The sequence below is a fragment of the Astatotilapia calliptera genome, chromosome 12 (assembly GCF_964374335.1).
Source record: "Astatotilapia calliptera chromosome 12, fAstCal68.1, whole genome shotgun sequence".
NCBI classification, from domain to species: domain Eukaryota; kingdom Metazoa; phylum Chordata; class Actinopteri; order Cichliformes; family Cichlidae; genus Astatotilapia; species Astatotilapia calliptera.
In genome coordinates this window covers 5,500,158-5,524,680 of record NC_137433.1, presented here as the reverse complement: position 1 = coordinate 5,524,680, position 24,523 = coordinate 5,500,158, and the positions used below count along the sequence as shown (strand labels likewise).

General features: G+C 40.8%; 1 protein-coding gene and 1 long non-coding RNA gene across 3 annotated transcripts in view; one reads left to right on the top strand and one right to left on the bottom strand.

The window, feature by feature from the left end:
- The window catches only part of LOC113033359 (uncharacterized), a 72,437-nt gene extending 57,240 nt beyond the window's left edge, over window positions 1-15,197 (bottom strand). The window contains exon 1 of the long non-coding RNA XR_003274018.2: window positions 15,020-15,197. This is a non-coding gene — a long non-coding RNA (uncharacterized LOC113033359). The remainder of the gene's footprint in view (window positions 1-15,019) is intronic.
- Window positions 12,939-23,822, top strand: tbx1 (T-box transcription factor 1). Of its 2 annotated transcripts, none has more exons than XM_026187079.2 (8): window positions 12,939-14,462; window positions 15,680-16,070; window positions 18,146-18,247; window positions 18,637-18,808; window positions 19,958-20,113; window positions 21,203-21,270; window positions 21,862-21,962; window positions 22,745-23,822. In XM_026187079.2, the coding sequence occupies exons 1-8, from the start codon at window positions 14,279-14,281 to the stop codon at window positions 23,125-23,127; spliced, it is 1,557 nt and encodes a 518-aa protein (XP_026042864.1). In that variant the 5' UTR covers window positions 12,939-14,278; the 3' UTR covers window positions 23,128-23,822. The 2 variants fall into 2 exon arrangements, with proteins under 2 accessions (XP_026042864.1, XP_026042865.1); XM_026187080.2 differs by having other exon boundaries at window positions 12,940-14,462; window positions 15,731-16,070.
- The last annotated feature ends 701 nt before the right edge of the window (window positions 23,823-24,523 follow it).

Below are 24,523 nucleotides of genomic sequence, written 5' to 3'. Positions count from 1 at the left end.
GTTTTGAAGGCAGGTCATTACTACCCCGTTCACCTACTGCTTTACCCCTCCACTCTCCCCCAGTGGTGTGTGACAACTGTAAGTGTAAGTCCCGTGGTGTGTGTGTGTGTGTGTGTGTGTGTGTGTGTGTGTGTGTGTGTGTGTGTGTGTGTGTGTGTGTGTGTGTGTAGGGTTGTTTGCATTAGGGTGGCCTGAGTAAACAACACTCGGGTTACCCCTTGAGGCTTTATCATATTATTCATTCCATTTTAAATCTGGAAAAATATCACATGGGTGACGGGAGTAGATTACTTGGTAGCATCAGATCATGTTCGTTTTTAAGTGCAGTGAAGGGCTCAGATCACATGTTGGCATGTGATGAAACTTGACTGGTGAAACCGTGTGAGGCTTCCAACATCTTTGATATGCACTTTAATCATCCATCACATTTGGAAACATGAGACTTTATCTAAAACCACACCGAATCCCATCTTTCACCCTCACTCCACACTTGTGTATTCTCGTTATTTTTATATCATTGTAGCAGCTTTTTTTTTGTGCGTTTGTTTTTTGCGTGTGCTAATAGTTTGTATGGCTGTTGTGCTCTATAAATAAAATTGTATTGTATTGTCTGTTAGCAAGATTTCGCATACACACATGTAGAAACCTCAGCCTTAGTCCCAAACACACAAATCCTCCTTATAAGTCTTGGTTCATCAGTTTGAAACTAGAAGACCACAGTACCTCACTTACTGCTGAAACTACTTTAATAAAATTGAGGGGATCCAAAGAATAAGTATTACCCCAAATGACCTTAAGGGGGTGCTGCGATATATGTTTAAAAGTAAACTGAAAGATCAAGAGACAGAATGATGAGTGTCATTACTCACAGGTTAGAGGGGCGGGGATTCACAAATGATTTTCTTCCATTAATCTTTCTGCAATTTAGTGACTGAAAATGTAATAAATGTAATGATTTTGAAAAAAATACCTGTAAGGATAATACGTGTGTTCTGAAGTGACTTCCTCATCATCATGCCAAATAAATTATAATGCTCTGTCTGACATTAACTGATATTAACTGAATCAACAGCTTGCTGAGTTAAAAGTTTTCCATTATGACTCTAAATCTGAGGTATAATTTATATTTTTTAATATAATAAGTTTTTCTGCTAAATCTTCACTTTACTATTGTGTAGCTCAGGAAAAAAGATCAAATTTATGTTAATCTTATTTACTGATTTACTTGTTTGACCAGACTCCTGTACAGCACAGGACACGAAGTATATATAGCTAAAACATATCTATGAAAAGAGATGAATCTAAACACCAGGAGGCCATGTTGCTTTATGCCAGGCAGTATTGATTGAGCCCCGAGCCCTGAAATCGTCCCAGCTTCTAGTGTCCTGACTCGGGCCTTTAAGCGTGTTGAACCCGGCTGAAAGCATTCCTTCACTATGAGAGGCTGTAAAAGTGGATATGTAGAAGAAAATGAGTTGGACTGCGTTGTTAGAAGCAGGACCCACCACCCACAAAGCCTGCCACGCTCTCTGCTCTTCTGAAGCCGGCCTTACCTGCTAATTTGTATCAGTAAACAAGCAGCCAACAACTTCAAAGTGTTGACACCAATGAGGCCTGACAGGGGAATGGACTTCTGTTTAAGCATGTGTGCAGGTGTGTGTGTCGGTGTGTCTGCATTCACCTACCTATGCTTGGAATTTTTCTTCCAATCCACAGGAATACATTTCAGACCATGCAGTATTTTATTTTAATATGCGCAGGCTTTGTATACATTTTAGCATGAAAATGGTCAAGTAAAAATACTTCAAATTGTCTGTCCACTGACATCAATCTTGCATTTCAAAACATAAATCAGTAAAAAAAACCAAATGAGTACATCTGTATGTTAAATCATCCATCATTGTAAATGTGTGTATACATGTTTCTGTAGATGGGCCACCACCCACAGAGACATGTCAGGTAAATATTTGGATGGTGGGAGGGGGTAGTGAAGGGTCCAGTGTCCAGAGAGGGCACAAGCTATGAGAAAATATTCCTCCACTCCTCGCTGGACAGAGACACCTGATCCTGCCTTCGAGGCTGAGCAACATCACTCCACACCCCAAACATACACTTGAACCAGAGGGCCTCTGGCCAAATAACTGTGTCCATACAGTGCTGTGGAAAAATAATGTTTTCCTCCATCTTGATTTCTTAGTTTTTTGTATATCTGTCAAACTTAAATGGTTCAGATCATTAAACAAATTTTAATATTAGACAAAGACGGCCGCAATAAGCACAAAATGCAGTTTTTAAATGATGATTTTGAAAAAGTAATTTCCCCCTAAATCTGATCTCTTTTTGCGCCTCTCTTGGCAGCAAGAAATCCAGTCAAGTGTTTGTGATAACTGGCAATAAGACTTCCACATCACTCTGGAGGAATTTTGGCCCGCTCTTGTTTGTAGATTTTTTTTTTTAATTCAGGCACATTGTAGGTTTGTCGAGGTTATGCCAAACATCTCCAAACCATTCCAACCACTTTGAGTCATTCAGAGGCAGATTTGCTGCCCTGTTTCGGATCATCGTCCTTCTGTGTAACCCAAGAACTGGGCATGAACTGATGGCTGGACATTCTCCCTCAGGATTTTCTGGTGGAAAACAGAAGTTGTGATTCCATCAATTGCAAAAAGTCGTACAGGTCCTGAAGCACGAAAACAGCCCCAGACCATAACACTACCACCACCATGTTTGACTTTTGGTATGATGCTCTTTATAAAATGCTGTGTTAGTTTTATGGCAGATGGGATTGAAACCAGTTAAGTGGTAACTCTAAATTGCCCATAGGTGTGAATGCGGGAGTGAATGTGAGTGGAAATGGTTGTCTCTGTCCACTCCACATGTTAGACCAGCAACAGACACCCCCACCCACCCCGCAACCCTGAAAATGGATAAGCAGATGGATGGATTTAAACCTTCCCAAAAAGTTCAACTTCTTTCTTGTCAGTCCACAGAAGACACAGAGATGATTTCTGAGATCTTTTAGGCTACTCTGTCACATCTGTCAACAGGTCTGGCAGTAATCAGGCCTAATCAGGCTGTGGCCAGTGAAATCAAACCAAATAAATTGTGCTTAATCACATTTTTTTAATGAAATCACATGATTTCATAAATAAAGTCATCATTTAAAAACTCAATTTTGTATTTACTTGGGTTATCTTTGTGTAATATTAAAAACTGTTTGTTAATCTGAAACATTTAAGTGTTACAAATATGCAAAGAACTAAGAAATCAGGTAGAGGAGAAATACTTTTAAGCTAAGTATCACAGAAACTTGAATGACAGTTTTTCTGCTAAATCAACAACAAAAATGTGAGTGATTGTTTTCAGGTCTAGTAGGTCTTGTGAAGGTGTAAATGCGTGTGTGATGACAGAGCTTGTTTGTTTTTTTTTCCTGGGTTTCTTTTCGACTAGAAGAGCACATGCGTGTAATATTTATATGCCCATCGCACAGCAGCCTCATTGCAGCATGATTTCAAAGCTTCCAGGTAACGTTTCACTTCCAGTTAAGCGGCTGCTTTAATCCAGGTACATTAGGCTCACTGAGTGACAGAGTGATTGCCTTTATTAATGTCAGCACCTCATCAAGCAAGCCCTACTTCTCGCTGTGCCGCAAGGTTTCAACCCTGATGCCCAAATGCCCACCTCTCCCCCTGTGACAGGTGCTCTTACACAAGCAAACCACACAGGGGAGCTACTGCTTTTTCCAAGTTAAAGACACACGCACAGACACACACATGCACAGATCACAGTCGCTCACATTGTCCAACCTGCTGCAAGCCGGACCGGCAGTGGAGCAGTGATTTATTTTTGCAGCCAGCAGATGAATAATGTTTTATAAAGTATGCAACATTACATCTGTTTACACTGAATTTAATGAAGGTTCAGTTGAGCCAGAATAAATTACAGCTGTCAAAACAGCAATTAATCAAAAATGCATGTTTCTGTGAAATAATTATTTCATTACTCGTGTTATTGAACAAAGTTTTGGATGTAAAATTAAGATTTGTGTGTGTAAAAATTGGGTTAATATATGAAATTAAAAAAAAGAAAAGAATCTGATATTTGCTGCATTTTATCAACTAATCTTATGTGTTGGGGTTTTTTACATATTGAGCCTTTTTCATATTTTATTTTTTCTTTTTCTTTTTTTTTAAGTTTGTTTGTTTTTTTAAATACCACGTCGCTCCAAAGGACAGATTTTAACATAATAAAAAAATAGTTTGATTAATTTTCAACATCAAAGCTTATTTTATTAGTTACATGATTTCTATGTACCTCAGTAATTAAAACAACTGTGGAAGGATGTTGCGGGCCGGCAAAAAAATGGTTTTAGTTTACAAATTTACTGAGAGGGGAAATTTAAAAAAAAACACAAAGTGAAGAATATTAATGTCCAGCCTTCTTCCTCTTAGTCATATGTAAACACAACTCGGTATCTAGGACAATGATGTCAGATACTGTAAGACACATACAGCAAGTGAGGACATGTTCTCATAAATATCATTACATTCAAACTGGCTGAAAATATGCCAGTCTGTGAGACAAACTGTATGACTGCAGTAAAGATTAATGAGCTAAGAAATCAGACCCAAACAACAGGGCGCTTTTTTTTTTCTCTCTTTCCCCACATCCAGCTCACTCCGGTGTTTAGGGCCTCTCACTGAGAGCCACATGGAGCACGTATGATGAGAAAGATTTGTTCTCGCCTGGCTCGACTGTCAGAAACTCCAACCATGTTGTACAAAGCAGAAGAGAACAATAAGTGCTCGTGGAAGTAAGGGTGGGGTAAACTGATATCAGTGGTCTTTGAACTGTGGCAGCCATACTTGTTAAACAGAACTCTAATGCTGCTTTATTTATTGAGCTTTATTGTAAAATCAGAAACATTTCATTGAAAAAAGGTTACATTTTGAATCATTTCTGATTGAGGAAATTTTGATTTGATTTGACTGATTTTTGTTTTAGTTTGGTTTTATTATATACTACTTTGCATGGTTTGGAGGCCTTTTTTATTTTCAAACATAAATAATCTAATTAAAAAATAAATACAAAATATAACAACCCAAGTTTTGTTTTATAATGTAAAATTAGATATAAATACATAAATAAATATTAAATTCTCGAATATTTTAAAATGTATATTAATTTGTTTAGTTACATGACTTTAGAACGTCTCCTGCATATTTCATTTACAGTGTATAATGAAGAATACTAGTGCTACTGTTTTGCGAGTTCTTAATGCTTCGATGAATAAAACAAATGATTAATAAACATTCTGGGTGATGTGTGATTATTCAGTTTTTCTTATGAATGATAGTTTAAATGTTAGCGTATAGCATTTGTTTAATCGTGTCGCCTATTTTATGCGTATTTTAATAAGAATGTGTGATAAATATTATATATTTTGATAACCTTGATGCAAAAAAAAGGAACAAAAAGGAAAAACAGATGACATTTACTAATATTTTTTGAAGCCTGGTGTGCTGGACCGTAAAATAAATAAAATATGACTTTTATCTAATACTTTTTTTGTGAATCCGTGTGAGTAAACATTTTCTAGAACTCCCACACAGGGCTGTAAACAGTGCGTAAATACAAACACGGCCACAAATGTTCGAAACAGCCTGTGTGATTACAATAAACACTGACCATTGTATATAAATGATACTAAAAACAACATAATCAAATATTATTTTAATTTCAAGCTATGAAACAAAGTACATTTTTCCTCCTTGCTCAGTAAAATAAGAGGGGGAACTTTTTCATTATAGCTGTGCAGCATAATCTCTGGACCTTTTGTTTTCCTTGGGTTCTCAAATGTTCCTCACCACCACCAGAGCTGGCTAATGGATGCAGATGGAGGAAGTGTTTGACATTATGGACACAGCAGTGCTTGTTTTAGAGGAGCTGGTCATGTGGTCTGCCCTAACAGGCCACACAGTACCCCCTTAATGTGACCCAGACCGCCCAGCCAACTCCAGGGGGCTTCAGGAACTGTCCGCTCTGGGGGGAACTGAGTGTCAGTTTAGCCCCCCAGTGAACACAAGTCAACATGCCTTAATCCCCCTATCACCTAAAGTTACACTTTTGGGTCTGCAATTAGCCAGCCGGCGAAATCTCCCCCACTCCCTACTGGACTTGCTCTTTCCAAACCCTGACATGCAGTTCCGTGCTGGTGCTGCGGCCAGCGTGGAGACTCCGGTGCCGGTTTCCATGGCACAGTGCCGGGCCACATGGTCCCTCATCGTTCACTGTCACCGTGCTGTGGAGGAAGAGATCAAAACCAACATGTGGTGGCAGGAAGTGCCTGACAAGATGAATCACTGTAATTAGCATCAAACTGCCCAGCGCCAGCTCTGATTGGTGGAGGCTTGCTCTTGACAGATTCTGCGAGTGACTGGGGGGGACAAGACGCAACAGAGCAAGATCTGTGACCTTAAGGCCTGAGATGTGGTTGATGCAAGGGAAACCACCACTGAGCCGAGTCTCTGCAGGTCATTTTACACTGAGCTAAGCTGAATGTAAACATTTTCTAAGATGGGGAAATATTTGCTGCATGGAAGCGGGGGTGGGGATGGGTGGGTGGGTACAATGTCCATTATTAACTGGAGCAGAGCAATGCCAACAGGGATGATGGTGCCCTAAATTCCACTCCGCTTGGGCCTGGCTAAATTTCTGCACATTGTTTACCTCCTCTGTGACTTCCTGCTTCATCTTGGAAGAGGAGCACAGGAAAGCCTGATATTCCCCCATCAACCCAAATCTCCTGTACGCCCAAACAAAAAGCAGCATTGTAGCATATTTTTTTCCAGTTTCCTCTGTTCTGCATTTCCAGTTGAGGGTGTGGCGTTGGCATTCCTCAAGGTCAAATCTCTGCATGACTCTGCTCCTCTTAATTTCACTGTCAGGGGTTGGCAGGTGTGGGGGTCGCTCTCATGGGCATGTTATCCATTTTCTGCTGCTGGCAAAAAGATGATCTTGAACCTGAAGTCACAGAATTAATTGCCAAACCCACTAAACACCTTAACTGTTTTACATCCGAGACATACGAAGGACTCATCATCTTACCAACCCCTGAGGCTGGACCCGTTCTCCACACGAGCCAAGTGAGAGGGAGGAAGGGAGGTGAGGAAAGGGATTGGTCCCCGAAAGGTGGGTTTTGTGGCCACGGAGACTTATTAAATATCCTCTCAGATGAGTTTTTGAAAGAAAAGAAGCAGAGTCTGGCCACCCTGTTGGCACAGGACCTTAAATACGCTAACACACATATTAATTTCTGCTAGCAAGGGAACACAGTTGACGATAAACGCATATGCACAGTGAACCTGCCTGCGATGGGGTCTGAATAGAGGGTCGGGATTCAAGTTCACAAAATCAGCAGAGGCCAGCGAAGAGTGAACAAACCGAGGTGGCTGAGGGAGGACAGATTCCATTCTGGGGGGATAGAGAGATGGAAGAAGCGAGGGGCATGAGGTGGTGTTTTGGTGGTGAGGAGGTGGGGGTCTCAGACTCGAGTCCCCCCCCTGCCAGGAACAACAAGCAGGGCTTCTCATATTCAAATAAATACCAAGCCAGTGGGGCGCAAGGAGGGGCGTCAGATAAGGAGGAGGCAAGGGGGCAAGAGCCAGACTGGAGGATGGCTGCTCAGCTACACTGAAGCCTATTTAGGATCACGGGCCGGGCCAGGAGGAGCAAAGCAGGCAGTGACAGATTTATAATGAGCGTAGACTCTGCCCTTCCATTTAATACTAGGCTTAAGACGTATTAGAGAGACAAAGGCCGCAGATCCCGCTCAGAGAGAAGAAAGACCTTAATTAATTTGGGGAGATCACGGAGGGCTCCAGGCCCACATCATCGGCTCTTTGTGGCAGGAATGCCAGCTATTTACCGGAGCTCCAATAGGGCTGCGAGGAGAGGCAAGGTGATGACGACTGGGGCCGCCGTGTAACAGATAGGAAAAGGATACTTTTCAAAAGCTAAAAGCTTCCCAGTTTTAAAACAAAGACGGGAGGGAAAAGAGAAGAAGTGATTTTGAAAAGGGATCTGACTCTGAGCGGCCTCCACCCCCCCCACTCCACCCTTCCTATGTCCTACACTCACATTCCAAACTTATTTTTTTGCTTTCTCATTCTCTCTATGAGAATTTCAGTCGATAACAACTCCAGAAAGCAAACTCAGGATAAAAATGCACGAGAACCACAACTAACTAATGCCTTAATTATCTATAGAATCACTCTTGTACATGTTCTCTGCAGGTCCTCACAATAAACTGTATTTAATAGGAATGTAATAGCAGCTGAATCATAACTGCCTGCTCCCCCCTTTCTCCTGCTCACTGTTGCTTGAGGTGTAGTCGGGCCGCAGAGATTCAAAGCTAGCACATACTGACCAGGCTGCAGAGATCCTGCTGAAGGGCACAGTTGGCAGCTGTCAGGCCTGTCTTCTTTAACTCTGAGAAGACATGTGGAGATAGGATCTTCCTTCCCAAAATAAATAAATAGCACTGGCACACATTTCCCCAGACAACTGCAAAGGGGGGAGGGAGAAAGTCAAAACTGTGCTTTTTCTCCCTTTGTTTCTATTTAATTTTGCATGCTTGGCAGCTTGGACAAACAGAACGGGAAATGAGGATGTCAAACGTCAGAATCTATTAAGCAATGCATGTATTCTGTAGGAAGATTTTTTTTAAACACCTGTTAAGTTAAGCTGTTCCAAAAACCAATTACCTGCATCCTCTTATTTGCCATGAATATTAACAATAAAGTCTATAGTCTGTTTTTCCAAAGTGTGGGAATATATTCTGGAATTTGCCTGGGACTGAAGGAATCATGATTTTCACCTTTGGTCGGCCATTGAGTTCGTTTCCATTGTGTTTTTACGCTTTTATGATGACCCCAAATACAAAGAAGAACAGGGCTGGACAGGAAAAGCACATTAATATGTCAGCACGGAAATGTGCTCATTTTTTTTCCTTCTTTTTTTAAAACTAAAGCATTCAGTGTAATGTTCCAAGAAAAAAAAAAGAAAAGAAAGAGCCCCCCCAAAAAGACAAATAGATTTTCTACCAATTATAAAACATTCACAATAAATTAATTCACATAAGATACGGAAGGAACACGTCTTATTATACTTTGCATGTTATTAGATTACATTTTATGCAATACTGCTTTGGTGGCATATTTCCATTACTGTGCGCCTTTACGCATGGCTGAAAGGCTATTGGAGGATGCGGTAGCTCTGCTAACATCTGGAACACCGCATGAGCGCAAAATTCCGTCGGTATTTAAGCGCCACATTGCGCCATTGTTAAAATCGTAACAATACGATTTTAAATTTGCGTGCACATAATAACGAGTTTATATCAACGATTTTTCTCATTTATTCTTAATGCCAACAGAACGACTCCACGGGGGAAAGGCTTCAAAATATCCAACTAACCACTCAGTGACAGATCCTAGAAACGGACTTACAAATAGCCCAATGAAAAACAAAATTATGATGGACATAAGAGAAATATTCATCGCTGTGGTCAAATGTTTGGACTTTTTTTTGCAGTGAAAAAAACTCAAAATGCCAGCTCATTTAGGGGAAAAGGGGGAACATTTTTGTTAACCGTACAAGTAAATGGAGGCATTCACAAACTGAAGCAGCCTACAAAATTAGACCATAGCGCTGTAAGAAACTAGAACGTTTCCATCGACTGAAAAGACAAACAACATGTCCCTTTTTAATGTTTTACATGAGAGACTTTAATAATAATAATAATAAATTTCTATCTGATTACTTAACCGAAAAAAGATCGCATTATGATGAGTTATTCCTACAAAGCTTGGGTTATATTATAGCAAAAGAAATGTGTGTTTTTAGTTTAGTTTAGTTTTTTTGTTGGGTTTTTTTTTTTTTTGGGGGGGGGGGGGGGGGGGATTATTATTATTAGCCCTATTAATAACCATCAGAGTTTCCGGTAGCAAATTATAACATTTACTTGCACTGTTTTTATTGATAAATACATGTATTTCATATTAACTAACACAAAAATCATAAATTAGAGCGTTTTTCTAGAATAAGTTTAATCAACGGCTCGCTTGCTTATATTTATTTTACGGGAGTTGAAAATAAATATATTCTATTTCAGTTAAATTAAGTTCATTTTATTTATGTTTAGAACTTTATTTGCATGAGTTTTCCTTGTCATGATTGTATATGAGGCATGTTTTAGTCTTCCCTCCTGCGTAAAGTGCGCCTCTGTGCGTTCCCTGAGCGTGGACACCCCGGGCCTTCTGCTGTTAGCGGTCAGCGGCGTATTTCCTCTCACTCAGTTCTCTATATGCTGAGATTTTGACCATTATTTAGATAGCACGGAGTTTTATACGTGGAGTCTCCACAGGTCTCAATAGCTTCGGGTAGAATGTGCAAATCATTGTTTTGTTTGTTTGTTGTGTTTTTGTTTGTTTGTTTGTTTGTTTGTTTTTATAACCAGCGGAAGATGCTATGATTTATTGTCTGTCAAATAATATGAGCGCGTAAATAATAATCTTATCAGGCTGACTGCGGCACAGACAGCCTAATTAAACATCTCCACGACACACAGGTACAAACATCAGAGGAGATGATAAGCTCTTTTAGTTTGAGTGTCTGGGAGAAGCAGAGGGATCGAGCAGAAAGACGCAGAGGAGACAGCGCGCGCCCACATGTCCATGCAGATATCCCGACGACCCAATCACATCTCTGTTTACTAATAACACGAAAATAGCAACCATCGATGCCTTCACGATGGATCTGTGCAATTTAATGAGGCACGGGCAAGAGGTTGTGGTTTGGTGATTTGTCATGTTACCACAAACAGGACATACAGGACCACACAGGCCTCTCCTACTGGAGGAACAGAAGCCAGCGGTTCTCTTGTAGGAGACCATCAGGAAGACCACCGACAACATAAATATGTGCGGTGTGTGAGTGACTGATTGCCCAAACGTGTAGAAGCACTGTCGCTGAGACAGAAGTACAATCACACCATCCTGGAAAATTGTTATCGGAAAACTTTTGCGCGAATATTCTTGTGCGTCAAGACGCACGGCAACTGGCTCAAAGTCTCTCTAGGTTTACCTTCTGTTGGCTTCTGTCACCTTTGGAGGTTAACAACGGCAGATCAGGTAAATAATAGGACCGAAGCAAGTGCAAACATATTTTTAAATTATTAAAAAAAACAACAACTATGATTTGAATTTAAAGTGGCACTCATCACCAGAGTGGTTTTGATACCCCAAATCATTATTGTCTCTTCATTAACAGAAATAAGAATAGCTTTACACCTTTATGCAGGGTATGCTTACTTGTGCTTACTTTGAAGTAAGCATATCCTGTATTAATGAGAGGAAAAACTGGAGCGCAGTCTAAAGCATGAATGCGTTTTGCGGTGCATTAATTAACCACAATAAAATTTTAAAATAAAGAGTTCCAGGTGAAAATGTCGAATTACTCCGTGTCAGCAGAGCCATCATGCGTAATTAAAATTCAAAGTTCACTTAGCTCTTTCTTACAGAAAAAAATATTAAATTCACGTGTTTTTATTTGTATCAAGAGTACTTTCAAGTCAAACACCAAAGTAAAATGTTTGAATGTCGGTTCAGGAACTTTCAAATCACCAAATCCAAGAATGGCCTTTAATTTCCACAACGAGCCTACAATTATAAATTCATTCAGATGCTTTGTTACAGCACTTAGTCCCTAATTTGGCCTCGGTAGAAAATATCGTTTCCTTCATGGACTTTTCAGTAAAAAATGACTCCGGGTTGAGTAAAAGTGATTTTATCCTCAGAGATCAACAGCACCTTACCTGATGTCACATATTCCTGTTCTGCATCCATCAGCCAGTGGGCCGAGAAATGCTGTTCGGGCCTGCATCCTCTAATCAGTGAGAGCTGTTTGCCGGAGCTGTTTACATACTTTGCTCACTTTGTCTAGATGTCAGCTTTGCACCATATGAGCTAAACTCTTCGTGACAGAGTCTGCAGACTCTATCAGAGAGTACAGAGTAAAAAGGCCCAAAGAGTCCAAACACAAAGCTCCGTTTAACTCAATAAAAACGCGTAAAGCCGCTTAAAATCAACACAAAACAAAGGGAAAACTACTAAACTCTGGTCAGCCTGGCTGCCTTTTTATGATCATCAGCGTTAAAATCTTGTTTTGTTGTTGTTAACATAAAGTTTGCAGGTATTTTTATTTTTTTCCACGATGCAAAAATGAGTTTATCTCTTTCTAACAGGCAAAATAAAAATCCCAATTTCCGTCGCCCTGAAGCTTCAAATTCAGCATTTTATTCACTCAAGCAAGAGTTTGCTATGCCTTTATTTTGGGTTGCTGGTCTGAATATTCCCGTATTGGGCGAATTAATTATTATTATTATTATTATTATTATTATTATTATTATTATTATTATTATTATTATTATTATTATTATTATTATTATTATCTTCAGGCTCACATTTTACTGAGTCCACTGTGCCTCAGCTGAGCGAATTCCGACACAGTCTCTTCCCATTTCGCTGAGCTCCTGTATTTTGTCTGTTATCACCTAACTATTTACAAAGGAGGCTTCCGACTTGGCAATGATGAAGTGAGCCGGTATCGATGGCATCATATCAGATTTAAAAAAAAAAAAAAAAACTGCCGGGAGGAATACATCATGTGGGTGATGGTTTACAATATTTTGACAGCGATCAATGCAAAATAAATCAACCAATTCGATTTATATCTATCTATCTATCTATCTATCTATCTATCTATCTATCTATCTATCTATCTATCTATCTATCTATCTATCTATCTATCTATCTATCTATCTATCTATCTATCTATCTATCTATCTATCTATCTATCTATCTATCTATCTATCTATCTATCTATCTAGGAGGGGTTTATTTATGCTCCCTGCCTCCCATGGAGAAACATCCAAAACAAATAGGCCTAATCCTCTAACTGCTTTATCCCATTAGAACCCCGCTGCTGCTTTCACGCTTAATTCACTGACTCCAGTGTAAATTAAACTCTATCCGGTCGCTATCGCACCAGCTTCCAGCAAAACACATCTTGAGTCGCTGCACATTAAAGTTGAACCTCGATAAGCTGAGAACCAACAAAGCGAGACTGAAGGCGGGAGGTGGAGAGGTCAAGTCCAACTCCAGCCTGAAATGCCACGTGTGTATGCTTCTCATTTTTACTGACTGCAAGGGTGCTGTTTCTGCGAGTCTGTGTCGTGTATATCCAGGTGTGTCTGACACGAAACTAATTGAATGTGATGGCTTTTGGGGGAAAATGTGTGCACACAGGGGCTGGACACTCCTCAAAAGTCAAAAGTGCATCTGCATTCTGACTGGTTTCCATCTCTGCGCCTCTCAGATAAATAATTGCTTGGATTAAAACATATTCTCGTTATATTCTGCTTTTTTCTTCTTTCTTTCTTTCTTTTCTTTTCTTTTCTTTTTTTTTTTTGACTCACTAAACGTTCAAAGCATCTGAGAAAGAAGTCAGATGTGTGGGTTACTTGATATTTATTTTTGTCTCCATATTTCTTTTTTTAAAGAAAACTGCATTTTGGATCTGAACCCTCGCACAAAGCACTCATCAGATTTGGAGCTGTTATTGCTCCTCGTGCTCCACGCAAACTCTCGAGAAATCTAAGTATGCGCACGCCGGCACATACGCGTAATTTACTGGAAAAGTGGCGCTCTTTAAAGACGGGACACTGCGGTGACGTTGGAGTCGAATCCAAATGACTGACAAGGTCTTATTGAAATAAAACATCGAGTGTAGAGCGCGCACACTTTTTTTCCTACAGTGATGCAGGGGAGGCGTGGATCTCGCTCACTTTTGACATTCTCGCAGCAGTAGTAGCTTCTCCTCAAGGCAGGACTCAGATGACACCACCCCGCCAGCGATCGGAGGAGAAACTCCGCTCTCTCGCTTCTAAGCGGATGAACTATGCTTTGACACCAGGACGCGTTTAGGGGTTCGTCACGCAAATCGGAGCATCGCCAGGCTTTTTGGCGTCTTCACTGTAATCGTGGGAAAACCTTCATAAGAACCCACGGAGAGCCAGTGGCGGAATGTGAGAAACCACCCCCAAATTTTAGCGCATGTTCCTCTCCGTTGTGCACAGCCTTCTCCTGCTTTCTGCGCGGTTGGAAAGCGGGGGAAAAGGAGGAGGAGGGACGGCTTTTAACGACTCGATCTCTTGCCTATGGACGACGGCGGTCCCCTCTCTCCAAAGGCAAATGCTTTCAGTATTGCCTCTCTGATTTCGGCTGCAGAGCAAACAGGAAACGCAGCGTTTGAAAAACACGGCACCGGCCTCGACAAGCCAGACCTGCATAACCACAGTTCCTTTAAAATGCACTACAGCACTGTCACCCGGGAAATGGAAGGTAATTGTGTTTGCTGATGTAGCATGTGTACGTCTCACCCGAAATTCTCCCCCTAGCAACTTTGGGTTTGCCTGATTCTCCGACGTTTTTGAAATGCGCAAAACCGCGCATGAGTGCGTTGTTTTGGAAAGTATGGAAGGAAATTACAGTTTTGTTTTCTTTTTTAAGTGTCACAGAGTTGAGCCACTGTGAAAAAAAAATTCTGCAGATTTTAATCGCCGTGTTCACCATCACTGAGGAGAAGTCTGGAAACAAAACAGTCAGAATGTGGGTAGCGTGGGGGGGGGGGTTCAAACGTGCCAAAATCCCAAAGTGGTGTACCAAGAAACAACTTTAATTCGTGGACAGAATCACATACATTCAGCATGAAGCCAAGAGGAGGAGGGTTTACACGGGCGCCCCGTGCGTAATGGTAAAAACAGACTATAATAATCATACCCAGCTTGGAGGGGGGTGGGGGGCTGTATATCCATCCCATGCGTCTATTTGTCCATCAGGAGAGGGCTGCAGTCACCTGCTGCCTGTTTGTTTGTTCATGCAAATCAATGTGTGTTTACCTTGTAGAGCGTTTGCACTCCCCTCTGCCTGGCACATCCTCCATTGTTTGTTAACGGGGGTGATGTGGGCGATATCCTTATCCAAAAGTTAAATGGGTGCCGGAAAAGCCATTAAAAAGGGGCGCACTTCTCTGTCAATCAGTCTGGTTGCAAGGCGAAGAAAAGGCACATTACCTGCAGTTCCTTATCTAAATAGAAATAAGAACCGGTTTTATCGCAAAGGGGAGGCCCTCTGCGTCAGATAAGAGAGGAGACTGGTGTGCAGTGTTAACACACTGCAGCAGCGCACAACAGAGGCCGCTCACAGCGCGATCGATCACGAGCGAAAACCAATTCATGCGCACTCCGAGTTAGTTTCCTCGAATAGTTCGGAGATTCTACGGGACCCGCACCGCTTTTTGGGGAAAACTTTTCTTTTCTTTGCTTTTCGGAGGTCTCCTATTTTAGATCAGGCAGCCCGTAGTATGCTGGCAGTGGATGAAACCTCAGGGACTGCCGAACAGCCGAGACGGAAACTTTTTAAACCGAAACGAGTGCGTTCGTGCTTGACGCTTTCCTCTGGGGATCGCTGAATCCTGCTTCTGTTTTTCACTCTGTGTTATAATCGACTTGAAGTGAAAGGCATATTTAGTAAAATCTAGTTTTCTGGGATGATTTCAGCCATATCCAGTCCGTGGCTGACGCAGCTGTCCCATTTTTGCGATGTTGCAGCCTTCACGACGAGCAGCCTGAGCAGCCTCAACACGCCGGGGGGCTACCACCTCTCTCCCTCCCCCGGGGACCCCTACAGTCAGCATGAGTCCCATTTCGAGCCCTGCCCGGCCGCCCAACACAACTACAACTATCCGGGATCCAACCAGGGCCAGGCCCCGTCGAACGACAACGGGACCGCCAATTGCTCCTCATCGTCCTCAAACTCTACGCCGAACAGCAAAACTATAGTGAAGAAGAACCCGAAAGTTGCCAACATTAACGTTCAGTTGGAGATGAAAGCTTTATGGGATGAATTTAACCAGCTAGGCACGGAGATGATCGTCACCAAGGCCGGCAGGTGAGTACCCATTACACACAGGCCAGAGGCGCTGGAGTTATTTTTCTCCTCATGCAGACTCGAAAAATAATATAGGACAGAATACTTTAATATATACTGAAACATCTGAGCAAAGAACCAAACCGGGAAAGGATAAGCAACTATTTTTTTCTGCGAATGTCTGTGCAGATTAGCAACTGTAAGTATAGACTAGAAAATAAAGTTATATAATGTAATAAAAACAATTTCATTAAGAAAATACTCCATATTTTTTCACTCTTGCTATTTAGTCATATATATATAATTTCCTACTTTAAATAACGTCATGGGCTCAGGCAGCTGACGCAAAACATCACTTTGTGCCATGCACATGAAGGCCTGTGATGTTTTTTAAATAATATTCAGCGGACTTTTCACACGTCTCTGTCCATCAAATCATACTGCTTTAGAAAATGTATTTTTTTTTCTCGCTTCGGTTTTTTAAAACAAACAACACGTTTTAAGCTTCTGGAGATGTTTTAAAAACAAGGTCAAATACAAGGAGGCTTGTGTGTGTGTGTGTGTGTGTGTGTGTGTGTGTGTGTGTGTGTGTGTGTGTGTGTGTGTGTGTGTGTGTGTGTGTGTGTGTGTGTGTGTGCCGGCTGTAAACACCATGTTGATCTCATCCAGTTGCGTTTTATAGATCTAATAAGGATAAGTGTGACTCTCCTGGGCTTCTTCGCCCTCATCCTGCCCCAATTTTACGCACTGCTGTTATTAAAAAAAACATTGTGGTCTTTAATTTATGAGTCTTTACATGTAGGATCAGATCCTACAAGCCGATTACAGTGGTTTCTTTTCTTTTCTTCTCTTTTTTTCTTCGATTTCAAAATTATGGAAGCGCCGCTCCACGCGCTCAGTTTTGGTTGCATTTAATGGACTAAAATCTATTGGATTTGGTTATTAATAAAACACAATATGATCATTTATTGAAATGTGCTGAAAAAACACGTCATTCTTCTTGTCTCTTTAGGCAAAACACATTTCTCCTGACCTCTGACCCCTAGGAAGAGCCGATAGTGTTCCACATTAACATTCATCGTGCTAACCATGCTTCCTATTTTATTAAAAAAAACACATCTATGTAAAGTGGCATGACATAATTGCTCAAATCCTAAAAGTGTGGGTTGAGTTTCCACGCCGTGCACTGCGTGACAGGAGAAAGGAGATCTGCAGCACAGCACTTTAAAAGCTCCTTCAGCCTCACCTAGCCACAACACTGACGTTAATTGAGCGTTGATTTTAGGATCCCTTTCACTGTCTCGGCGGATTACTCAACTTTCGGCTCATGTTCTTGGAGGATATGGATCTCTCTTACATAGTAACCCGTGTAGTGCATGGGGAGAAAACAAGCGCCACAGTGCAGGGGGCAGAGCGTAGACTAAAACGCAGAGCAAAACACACAAAAGGGATTCGGCCTATTTTCTGCTGTCAACTGAGAAAATGATTGTTAAGAAAATAACATACTCAGTGGATCAGTATGCAGGAGTGTTCTTGTTGTTGCTTGCAGATTCAATTTATATATACATATATTTATTTATTTATTTTTCCTATAGTCAAGATGATGGAAAGTTCAAAAACTCTAAACCGTACTCTGTAAAAAGCACGTGACGCTTATGAGCACGTGTGTATTCACATGTGATTAGATCTTCATGTTTCTGGAATTCATCAAAAAACCAGGAGAGAAGTTACAGCCAGAAGTTACAACAGCGCAGCTAAATGGCAACAAACGCAAAGTTCCGTTGAGATGAGGGAGACTTTTTATCCGGTTACGCACGGGCTAAATCACGTCATTTCCAAGAGCTTAAAAACCTTGTTGTAGCCTCGAGCTCGGGCAAAAATAAGCTCGAGCAACATTTCTTTCTGCAAACTGCACACTTTTAAAAAAAAACACACACACACACTTGTTCATAATCATTTGTTTTCTTACACTAACTCACCGTCCACACACACACACATTGATGATTGGTTTTAGAAAAATAGCGCGTAAAGCATTAAAAGCCGCTTTAAAGCTGCTGCTTTTTAACAGTCGCCCCGTGTTTTTCTTCCTCTGTCAGGAGAATGTTTCCAACTTTCCAAGTGAAAATATTTGGGATGGATCCCATGGCAGACTACATGCTCCTGATGGACTTCCTGCCTGTAGATGACAAACGTTACAGGTAACTTTTCATGTGTCTTCAGACAAGTAAAACACCGCTTTCAGTCAGGGCGGGACAGGAAAACATTGTGCTTGTCTTGGTTTTTTAAGACCCACCCTGGGGTACCGAGCAAAATGAGCATAAAAACTTGGAAAACACAACTTAAGAACTTAACAATGAGACACATCCTTTTCAACAATTATCCACGTTATACTGCAAACATGTTGGTGACTAAATACTGACATTAACGATCAATTAAGTGTCTTATTTTTCCCTTTATCTTAAAGCGTTTGGTAGCGTTATGTAGCGTCGTTACTCTTCATACACGCCAACACATGCATAGACACTTTGCATGCCTAAGCGAGCAACTTCTAACCTTGGGTCTTAATTTCCTTTTATGGCCCTCATAGGTATGCTTTCCACAGCTCGTCGTGGCTGGTGGCAGGCAAAGCTGATCCCGCCACACCGGGCAGGGTCCATTACCACCCAGACTCTCCGGCCAAAGGCGCACAGTGGATGAAGCAGATCGTCTCATTTGATAAACTAAAGTTAACTAACAACCTTCTGGATGACAACGGACATGTGAGTACAAAACTGGAATTAAATGAGTGCTCAAGAGGCCCAAGCTTGGCCAGAAAAATCACACAGCGAGCGGGTACTTTGTCCTCATGAGTTCTCGTTAAATGATAGTGTTCTTCCCCCTAAGAAAATCATTTAAGAAAAATATAAAACCATTTATTTGATTACAGTGATAGTATAGATGATGGCCTGTTTGATTAATTAGAGAGCATAATTTAACATAAAATCACATTTCCACATTAAGCGGTCAAAATACAAAAAAATCAAAAGAATTGTTGTATTTATGTATTTATTTTAAATCCCGGTAGTAATAATAATAATAATAATAATAATAATAATAATAATAATAATAATAATAATAATAATAATACAGAGAGATACATTTTCTTCCCCTAAAACTGATCGATATAAGTTATTTTGTAGTAGTTAAAAAAACGATATTTTCTCTAAAACTTTGATTTTGCCAAACGCTTATTTTCTGTCCTCAAACACGGCACCGCACACGAGGCTTTCCTCCAAAAATCCCTGAAAGGAAGTTGAGTATTTCACCACTGGAAATCATTTCAAACCCTTCCACCACCCTTCCTTGTCTTTGCATTAGATGTAAAATCAGGAGAGTTTGGGGGACTTAAGCAAATACTGAAAAACAATGATCTGTAACAGATCGAGTGTCCCGAGGATTCACCAGAAAGTTAGTTTTCTTCTGTTATTGCCTAATCGGTGTTTAAATGAGAGCCATCCACATGATATATTCTCAGTCGGCCCTTAAATATTTACAATATTACTGTTTAGCTAGAACTGTATCTGCATGCCAACGGATTTTAAGGGGAGACCCAGGCTCCCTCGGGGTATTGTGTTATTTAGATTACCAAATTTGCTCATACAATCGTGGAGATGGCCGACGCGGTAAAAACGTTTCATAGATCGAACCCGGGTCTCATTTGGTCTTGACCACGTTTTACCTTATTCCAGTGCAATTTAAATTAACATTGTCGATTATTTATTTAATTATTCATTAAATCTCTCGTCAGTGATCATTTTCAATCGCATGTTTTGTTTTGGGTTTTTTCTGAAGCATGCGATCAAAGATGATCTTTTTGTACACTTTAAATCGACGGTCCTTGAGCAGGCTTGCTTTGCTTTTTTTTACAGATCATTCTGAACTCCATGCACCGCTACCAGCCCAGGTTTCATGTGGTTTATGTGGATCCCCGGAAGGACAGCGAGAAATACGCAGAGGAGAATTACAAAACCTTTGTTTTTGAGGAAACCCGCTTCACAGCGGTCACAGCGTACCAGAACCACAGGGTAAGCGACTTTTATGACCCTCCATCTAAATTCAAATACGGTCTGTCGTGCAAGAGAAGCCAGCAACTAAACGCACACAGAAACCGTGTGTTGTTCAAACATGATGCGCGCAGTGCAGTTATGGCATGAATAACGTATCAGCACAGAGAGGTAATGTAAGCGTGTTACGTTAAACCGAATTCAGTAACTAAAGACTTTAAAATGTGTATTTTTAACTACTGTTTAATCGAGGCTGTCTTATGCGTTTGCGTAAAAAAATAAAAAATAATTCCGCTTTTTTCGCCCAAATGTTGCCTCTGCTCTGTGAGCTCAGCTTGCACCCCATCCCCGCGTGCTCCCTACTCTGTTTTCCATCAGTCCCCGTGTCTGTTTAGATTCAAACATCAGTGCGCTCATCGCTTATTTGGAGCGACTCATAACGACGATAGAAGGAACCTGGCTTCAGTTTTCCTTTCAGCTATTTACACCGAATCCAAGTGTGTGGGAGCCGCTGCGTGACGGTGATTAATAGACCCGTTAGCTCACGGAGATAGGACACGGACTAAAAACAAGCCGCTTCTGTTTTGATGCTGAATGTTTATGGCAAATGGTAAATAAATTACTTTTACGCACGAAGGCGCTCTGCGTCTTTTCGTAAGGATTCTTACTTCCATATAAAATGTAAATTGAGCTAAAATAAAAAAAAATGCACATACATTTAACATGAAATATAATAAAATTATATGATGATGATCATTATGATAAGAAAGCTATTAAAGTGATATTAAAAATAATAACTGACTCTTTTCTTACCCCACATGCAAACCTGTCTGTATATGACATTATATGGGTGTAAATGCTATAGAAGAGCACAATTACATACAACAATAATAATAATAAAAGTAATGATAATAATAAATGAAATATACATGATACTGTAGCCATCAAACCTGCATTTAAGACAGCTGTGTGTGTTATTATGACAGAGTGTTCTGTGTATTACACCTGACTTTCGCTGCTATCCTTTCTAATAAGTAAATGCTGTGATGTAAGCGGGAAAGGCGTTGTGTTTAGCGTTATGACTGATTTTATGCTGCCCTTTACTTTCAGATCACACAGCTGAAGATAGCCAGTAACCCCTTTGCAAAGGGCTTCAGGGACTGTGACCCAGAGGACTGGTGAGCTTTCCAATGAAATATATTAGGCCACCATTTTATTGGCATGTTTCCACATGATTGTAAAAAAAAATTGCACTGCAGAGCAGGCCAGGGCCAGAAAGCTTTTGCAAAATAGTTTAGTTGCTTGTTTAATGTCTCACATGGGGCAGATGGGGTGGAACTTGCCACAGGAAAGAACACAAGGTGATGTAAATTTCAGAAATTACTGGATATTGTTTGAAGCTCAGCCAAGTGTGATTTTCTGTCACTAACAGATCATCAGACACTGGCATTAGAGACAAGGTAGCAAAACTCCACCCAAATACTTTACTCAGACAACTTCAACAAATGGAAATACTGCTTCCATGTCTGGAAATGACTCAGATCACTTCATTTTTTAAAACCAGCAATGAGAAATTGCACAGAACTATAGAGGATTGTTTTTATTATTTAACAAAAACATAATCTGAGTAATGTACGGCTGTTCCACATTTGTATTCTGTGTACATTTCATCCACGAGATTAAAATGTGGATCATTTTAATACATAATAAAGAAACTGTGCCTTTGACATTCATTAAATGAGTAACTGAATCCACTCTCCCTGCTCCAGGCCCAGGAATCACAGACCAGGCTCTCTGCCAATAATGAGTGCCTTTGCCAGAACAAGAAACCCAATGTCATCTCCCCCTCAGCAGAACGGCACAGAGAAAGGTCTGCAGCTCGCTCTTTGTTTCATTTCAAAACTCACGCCTGCTATCAAACATGAAATATAGTCCTGAAAATTCATTCAGCATTTCTAAATAACATCTTTTATTTCAGCTGTCAGTATACTTCACTTCTTCTTTCATTTTCTTTTTTTTTTCTTTCCCCACCTTATCCTTAACAGAAGCCCAGTGATGCATTTGCAGCATCAGGCCAGTGATGGCTTTTAATTAAACATCAAATATCAGCCAGTCAATGTCATCCACTGCAAACATAATAGGGGTTCTTATGTGGTTTTATAACAGACCGCAGCGTCATACCGCAGTAAAGCAGGCAATGGAAATTAGATTTCTTTGACATGACGATGACTGACGTATTTATTAGTTCTATAATAAGAATTAAATCAATTAAATGTTTATAAAAGTGGGAGCTTCCTATTAGCTTTAAATGGTACATTTCATCTGAGAGAAATATAAGCTGGGAAGCTGCTGTCTGGAATTTATTCTGCAACATTTCGACTGAAATGCAGAATTTTTTATTCAAACAATAATGTGACAGACTTCTGTGTACACTTCATAGTTACCTAAACATTGCTTACACTTGTAAAAAATGCACTTATTTATTAAGCATTATATGCAATCTCTTAACACCTACAAGTCAAAAACACTGAGTATTCAAAAACTTGTACCTGCAGTAATTTATTGTGCTTTTCAGTGCAGAAACTATGAAAATATTGTTAGTGGTGGGTATTTGCATGTTGGCTGACTGTTCTTGTCTCCTTACCTTCACAGAAGACAGTAGGCGGGAATATGAGCGAGACCCCAGCGGCACGCCTATACACGCAGACCCAGCTCACCAGCTGATGTCCCGGGTCCTCAGCCCCGCCCTGCCCGTCCCAGGAGGCCTGCACGCCGTCCCGATCACAAGCGGCCGGCCCAGCCCTCCCCACGACCTTCGGCCAGATCCCCACCCTCTACCCCCGGACACCCTGCACCACCACCCCTACAAGTACCCCACCACCTATGAACACTACCTGGGAGCCAAGACCAGGCCGTCACCCTACCCTTTACCTAGTATCAGAGGACACACATACCATCACCACATGAACCCTGCCACAACTAACATGTATTCAGCCACCAGCGGCCCCTCTAACTATGACTATGGGCCCAGATAATGACTGCTGTCCACCAGGGCTAACAGCAAGCAGCAGTGTGGGAATGGAAACAGACAGGAAACACAATCCTGCCTGTCGATGGCTTAAGCAACCTGCAGGGTGCAATCACGGGCTGAAACTCCTTTCTGCTGGATAAACCCTGCTGTATTTATTTAAAGGAAATGCATCTTTGCGTCAACAATGGGCATCTGTTCTAGGCCCCTGAAGAGGTCTGCTTTGACCTTTGAACTGAAAATGGCAATAGGTCTACATCAGGCCACCTCCTACCTGAGCAGTGCAGACATTGAGCCAGCAAAGTGAGGACAGAGGAGAGACCTCAACTTAACACAGACTTTCATCACAGACTGGAATTGATTTTTTTTTTTTTTGTGTGTTGGATGCACTTTTTGATTTGCCTTGTTTTTATTGCTTTCAAAAAAGCCATATGTTATATAGTCCATCAGCCTTTCTAGGTAGACGAGACGTTTGCATGTCATCAGAGAGAGAGGGTGTGCTGAAACACATTGAAATGTTTTTGTTTGAGGAAAAAAAAAACAAGAAAAAAACGTCAAGATTTGATTTTTGAAACACTCTTGAGCCGCTCTGAGAAGCTTGTACCATGGCACTGACTTGCAGCAATTCAAAGTAAATAAATGAAGCAGAATGACTGTTCTGTATCTATAAAATAAACATTAAATTCTTGTAATTCATAAAAACAGAGGTATTTGTGCCAGTCTTCCACTCACATGCTGAAGAGGGTTTCCTCTCTATCAGCATTGTTCAAGTTTCTCCAACCGGATTTGCCCTGTTGAAATAGGCCGCGGTGTCCCCTGCTGCTGTTTCAGTCACTGGCAGGCATGACTTGGAAGCTGTGTAAACATAAGAGCCCTTTATAGTTCAAAATGTTAAAATCTGCACCTGGATTCATAAAAACACACACTCATACACAAATGCATTCATCAACCACACATCTTATATCCTCAAGTAGAGTAAATCGGCTCTGTTCACATTACTGCAGTTTAGTAGTTTAATGCATTAAATTTATTGCAAGGCGGCAGTAAAAGTCTTTAAAATTAAAACCTTTTGGTACTATTGATACAACAAGATACAAATTGCATATGTATGGCTCATAGACAATGAATTTTGAATGTCATGCTATTACTATACCTATGAAGTAATTTTCATGTTTTCAGGCACTTACTTATCAAAACATAGAAAATAAATTGTATGGGGCGCAAACAGGCCAAAACAAAAAACAAAACCCCCACATTTGTCGTTTTCCCGTCAAAAGGATATCATTGCTCATATATAATAGGACAGTGGGGCGATATTTTGAGAATGTGACCCTCCTCTTATCTGTGCGGTCATTTCCATCTCCTATTTGAAGCCCTCTGAGGAATGCTTTGTTGTCAAGGTT

Bases quoted from the DNA above. Each gene is read 5' to 3' on its own strand.
- tbx1 (XM_026187079.2), top strand. From the start codon at position 14,279: ATGGACGACGGCGGTCCCCTCTCTCCAAAGGCAAATGCTTTCAGTATT. The intron at 14,463-15,679 runs GTAATTGTGTTT...GGATGATTTCAG, and splicing joins TGTCACCCGGGAAATGGAAG to CCATATCCAGTCCGTGGCTG. The intron at 20,114-21,202 runs GTAAGCGACTTT...CTTTACTTTCAG, and splicing joins CAGCGTACCAGAACCACAGG to ATCACACAGCTGAAGATAGC.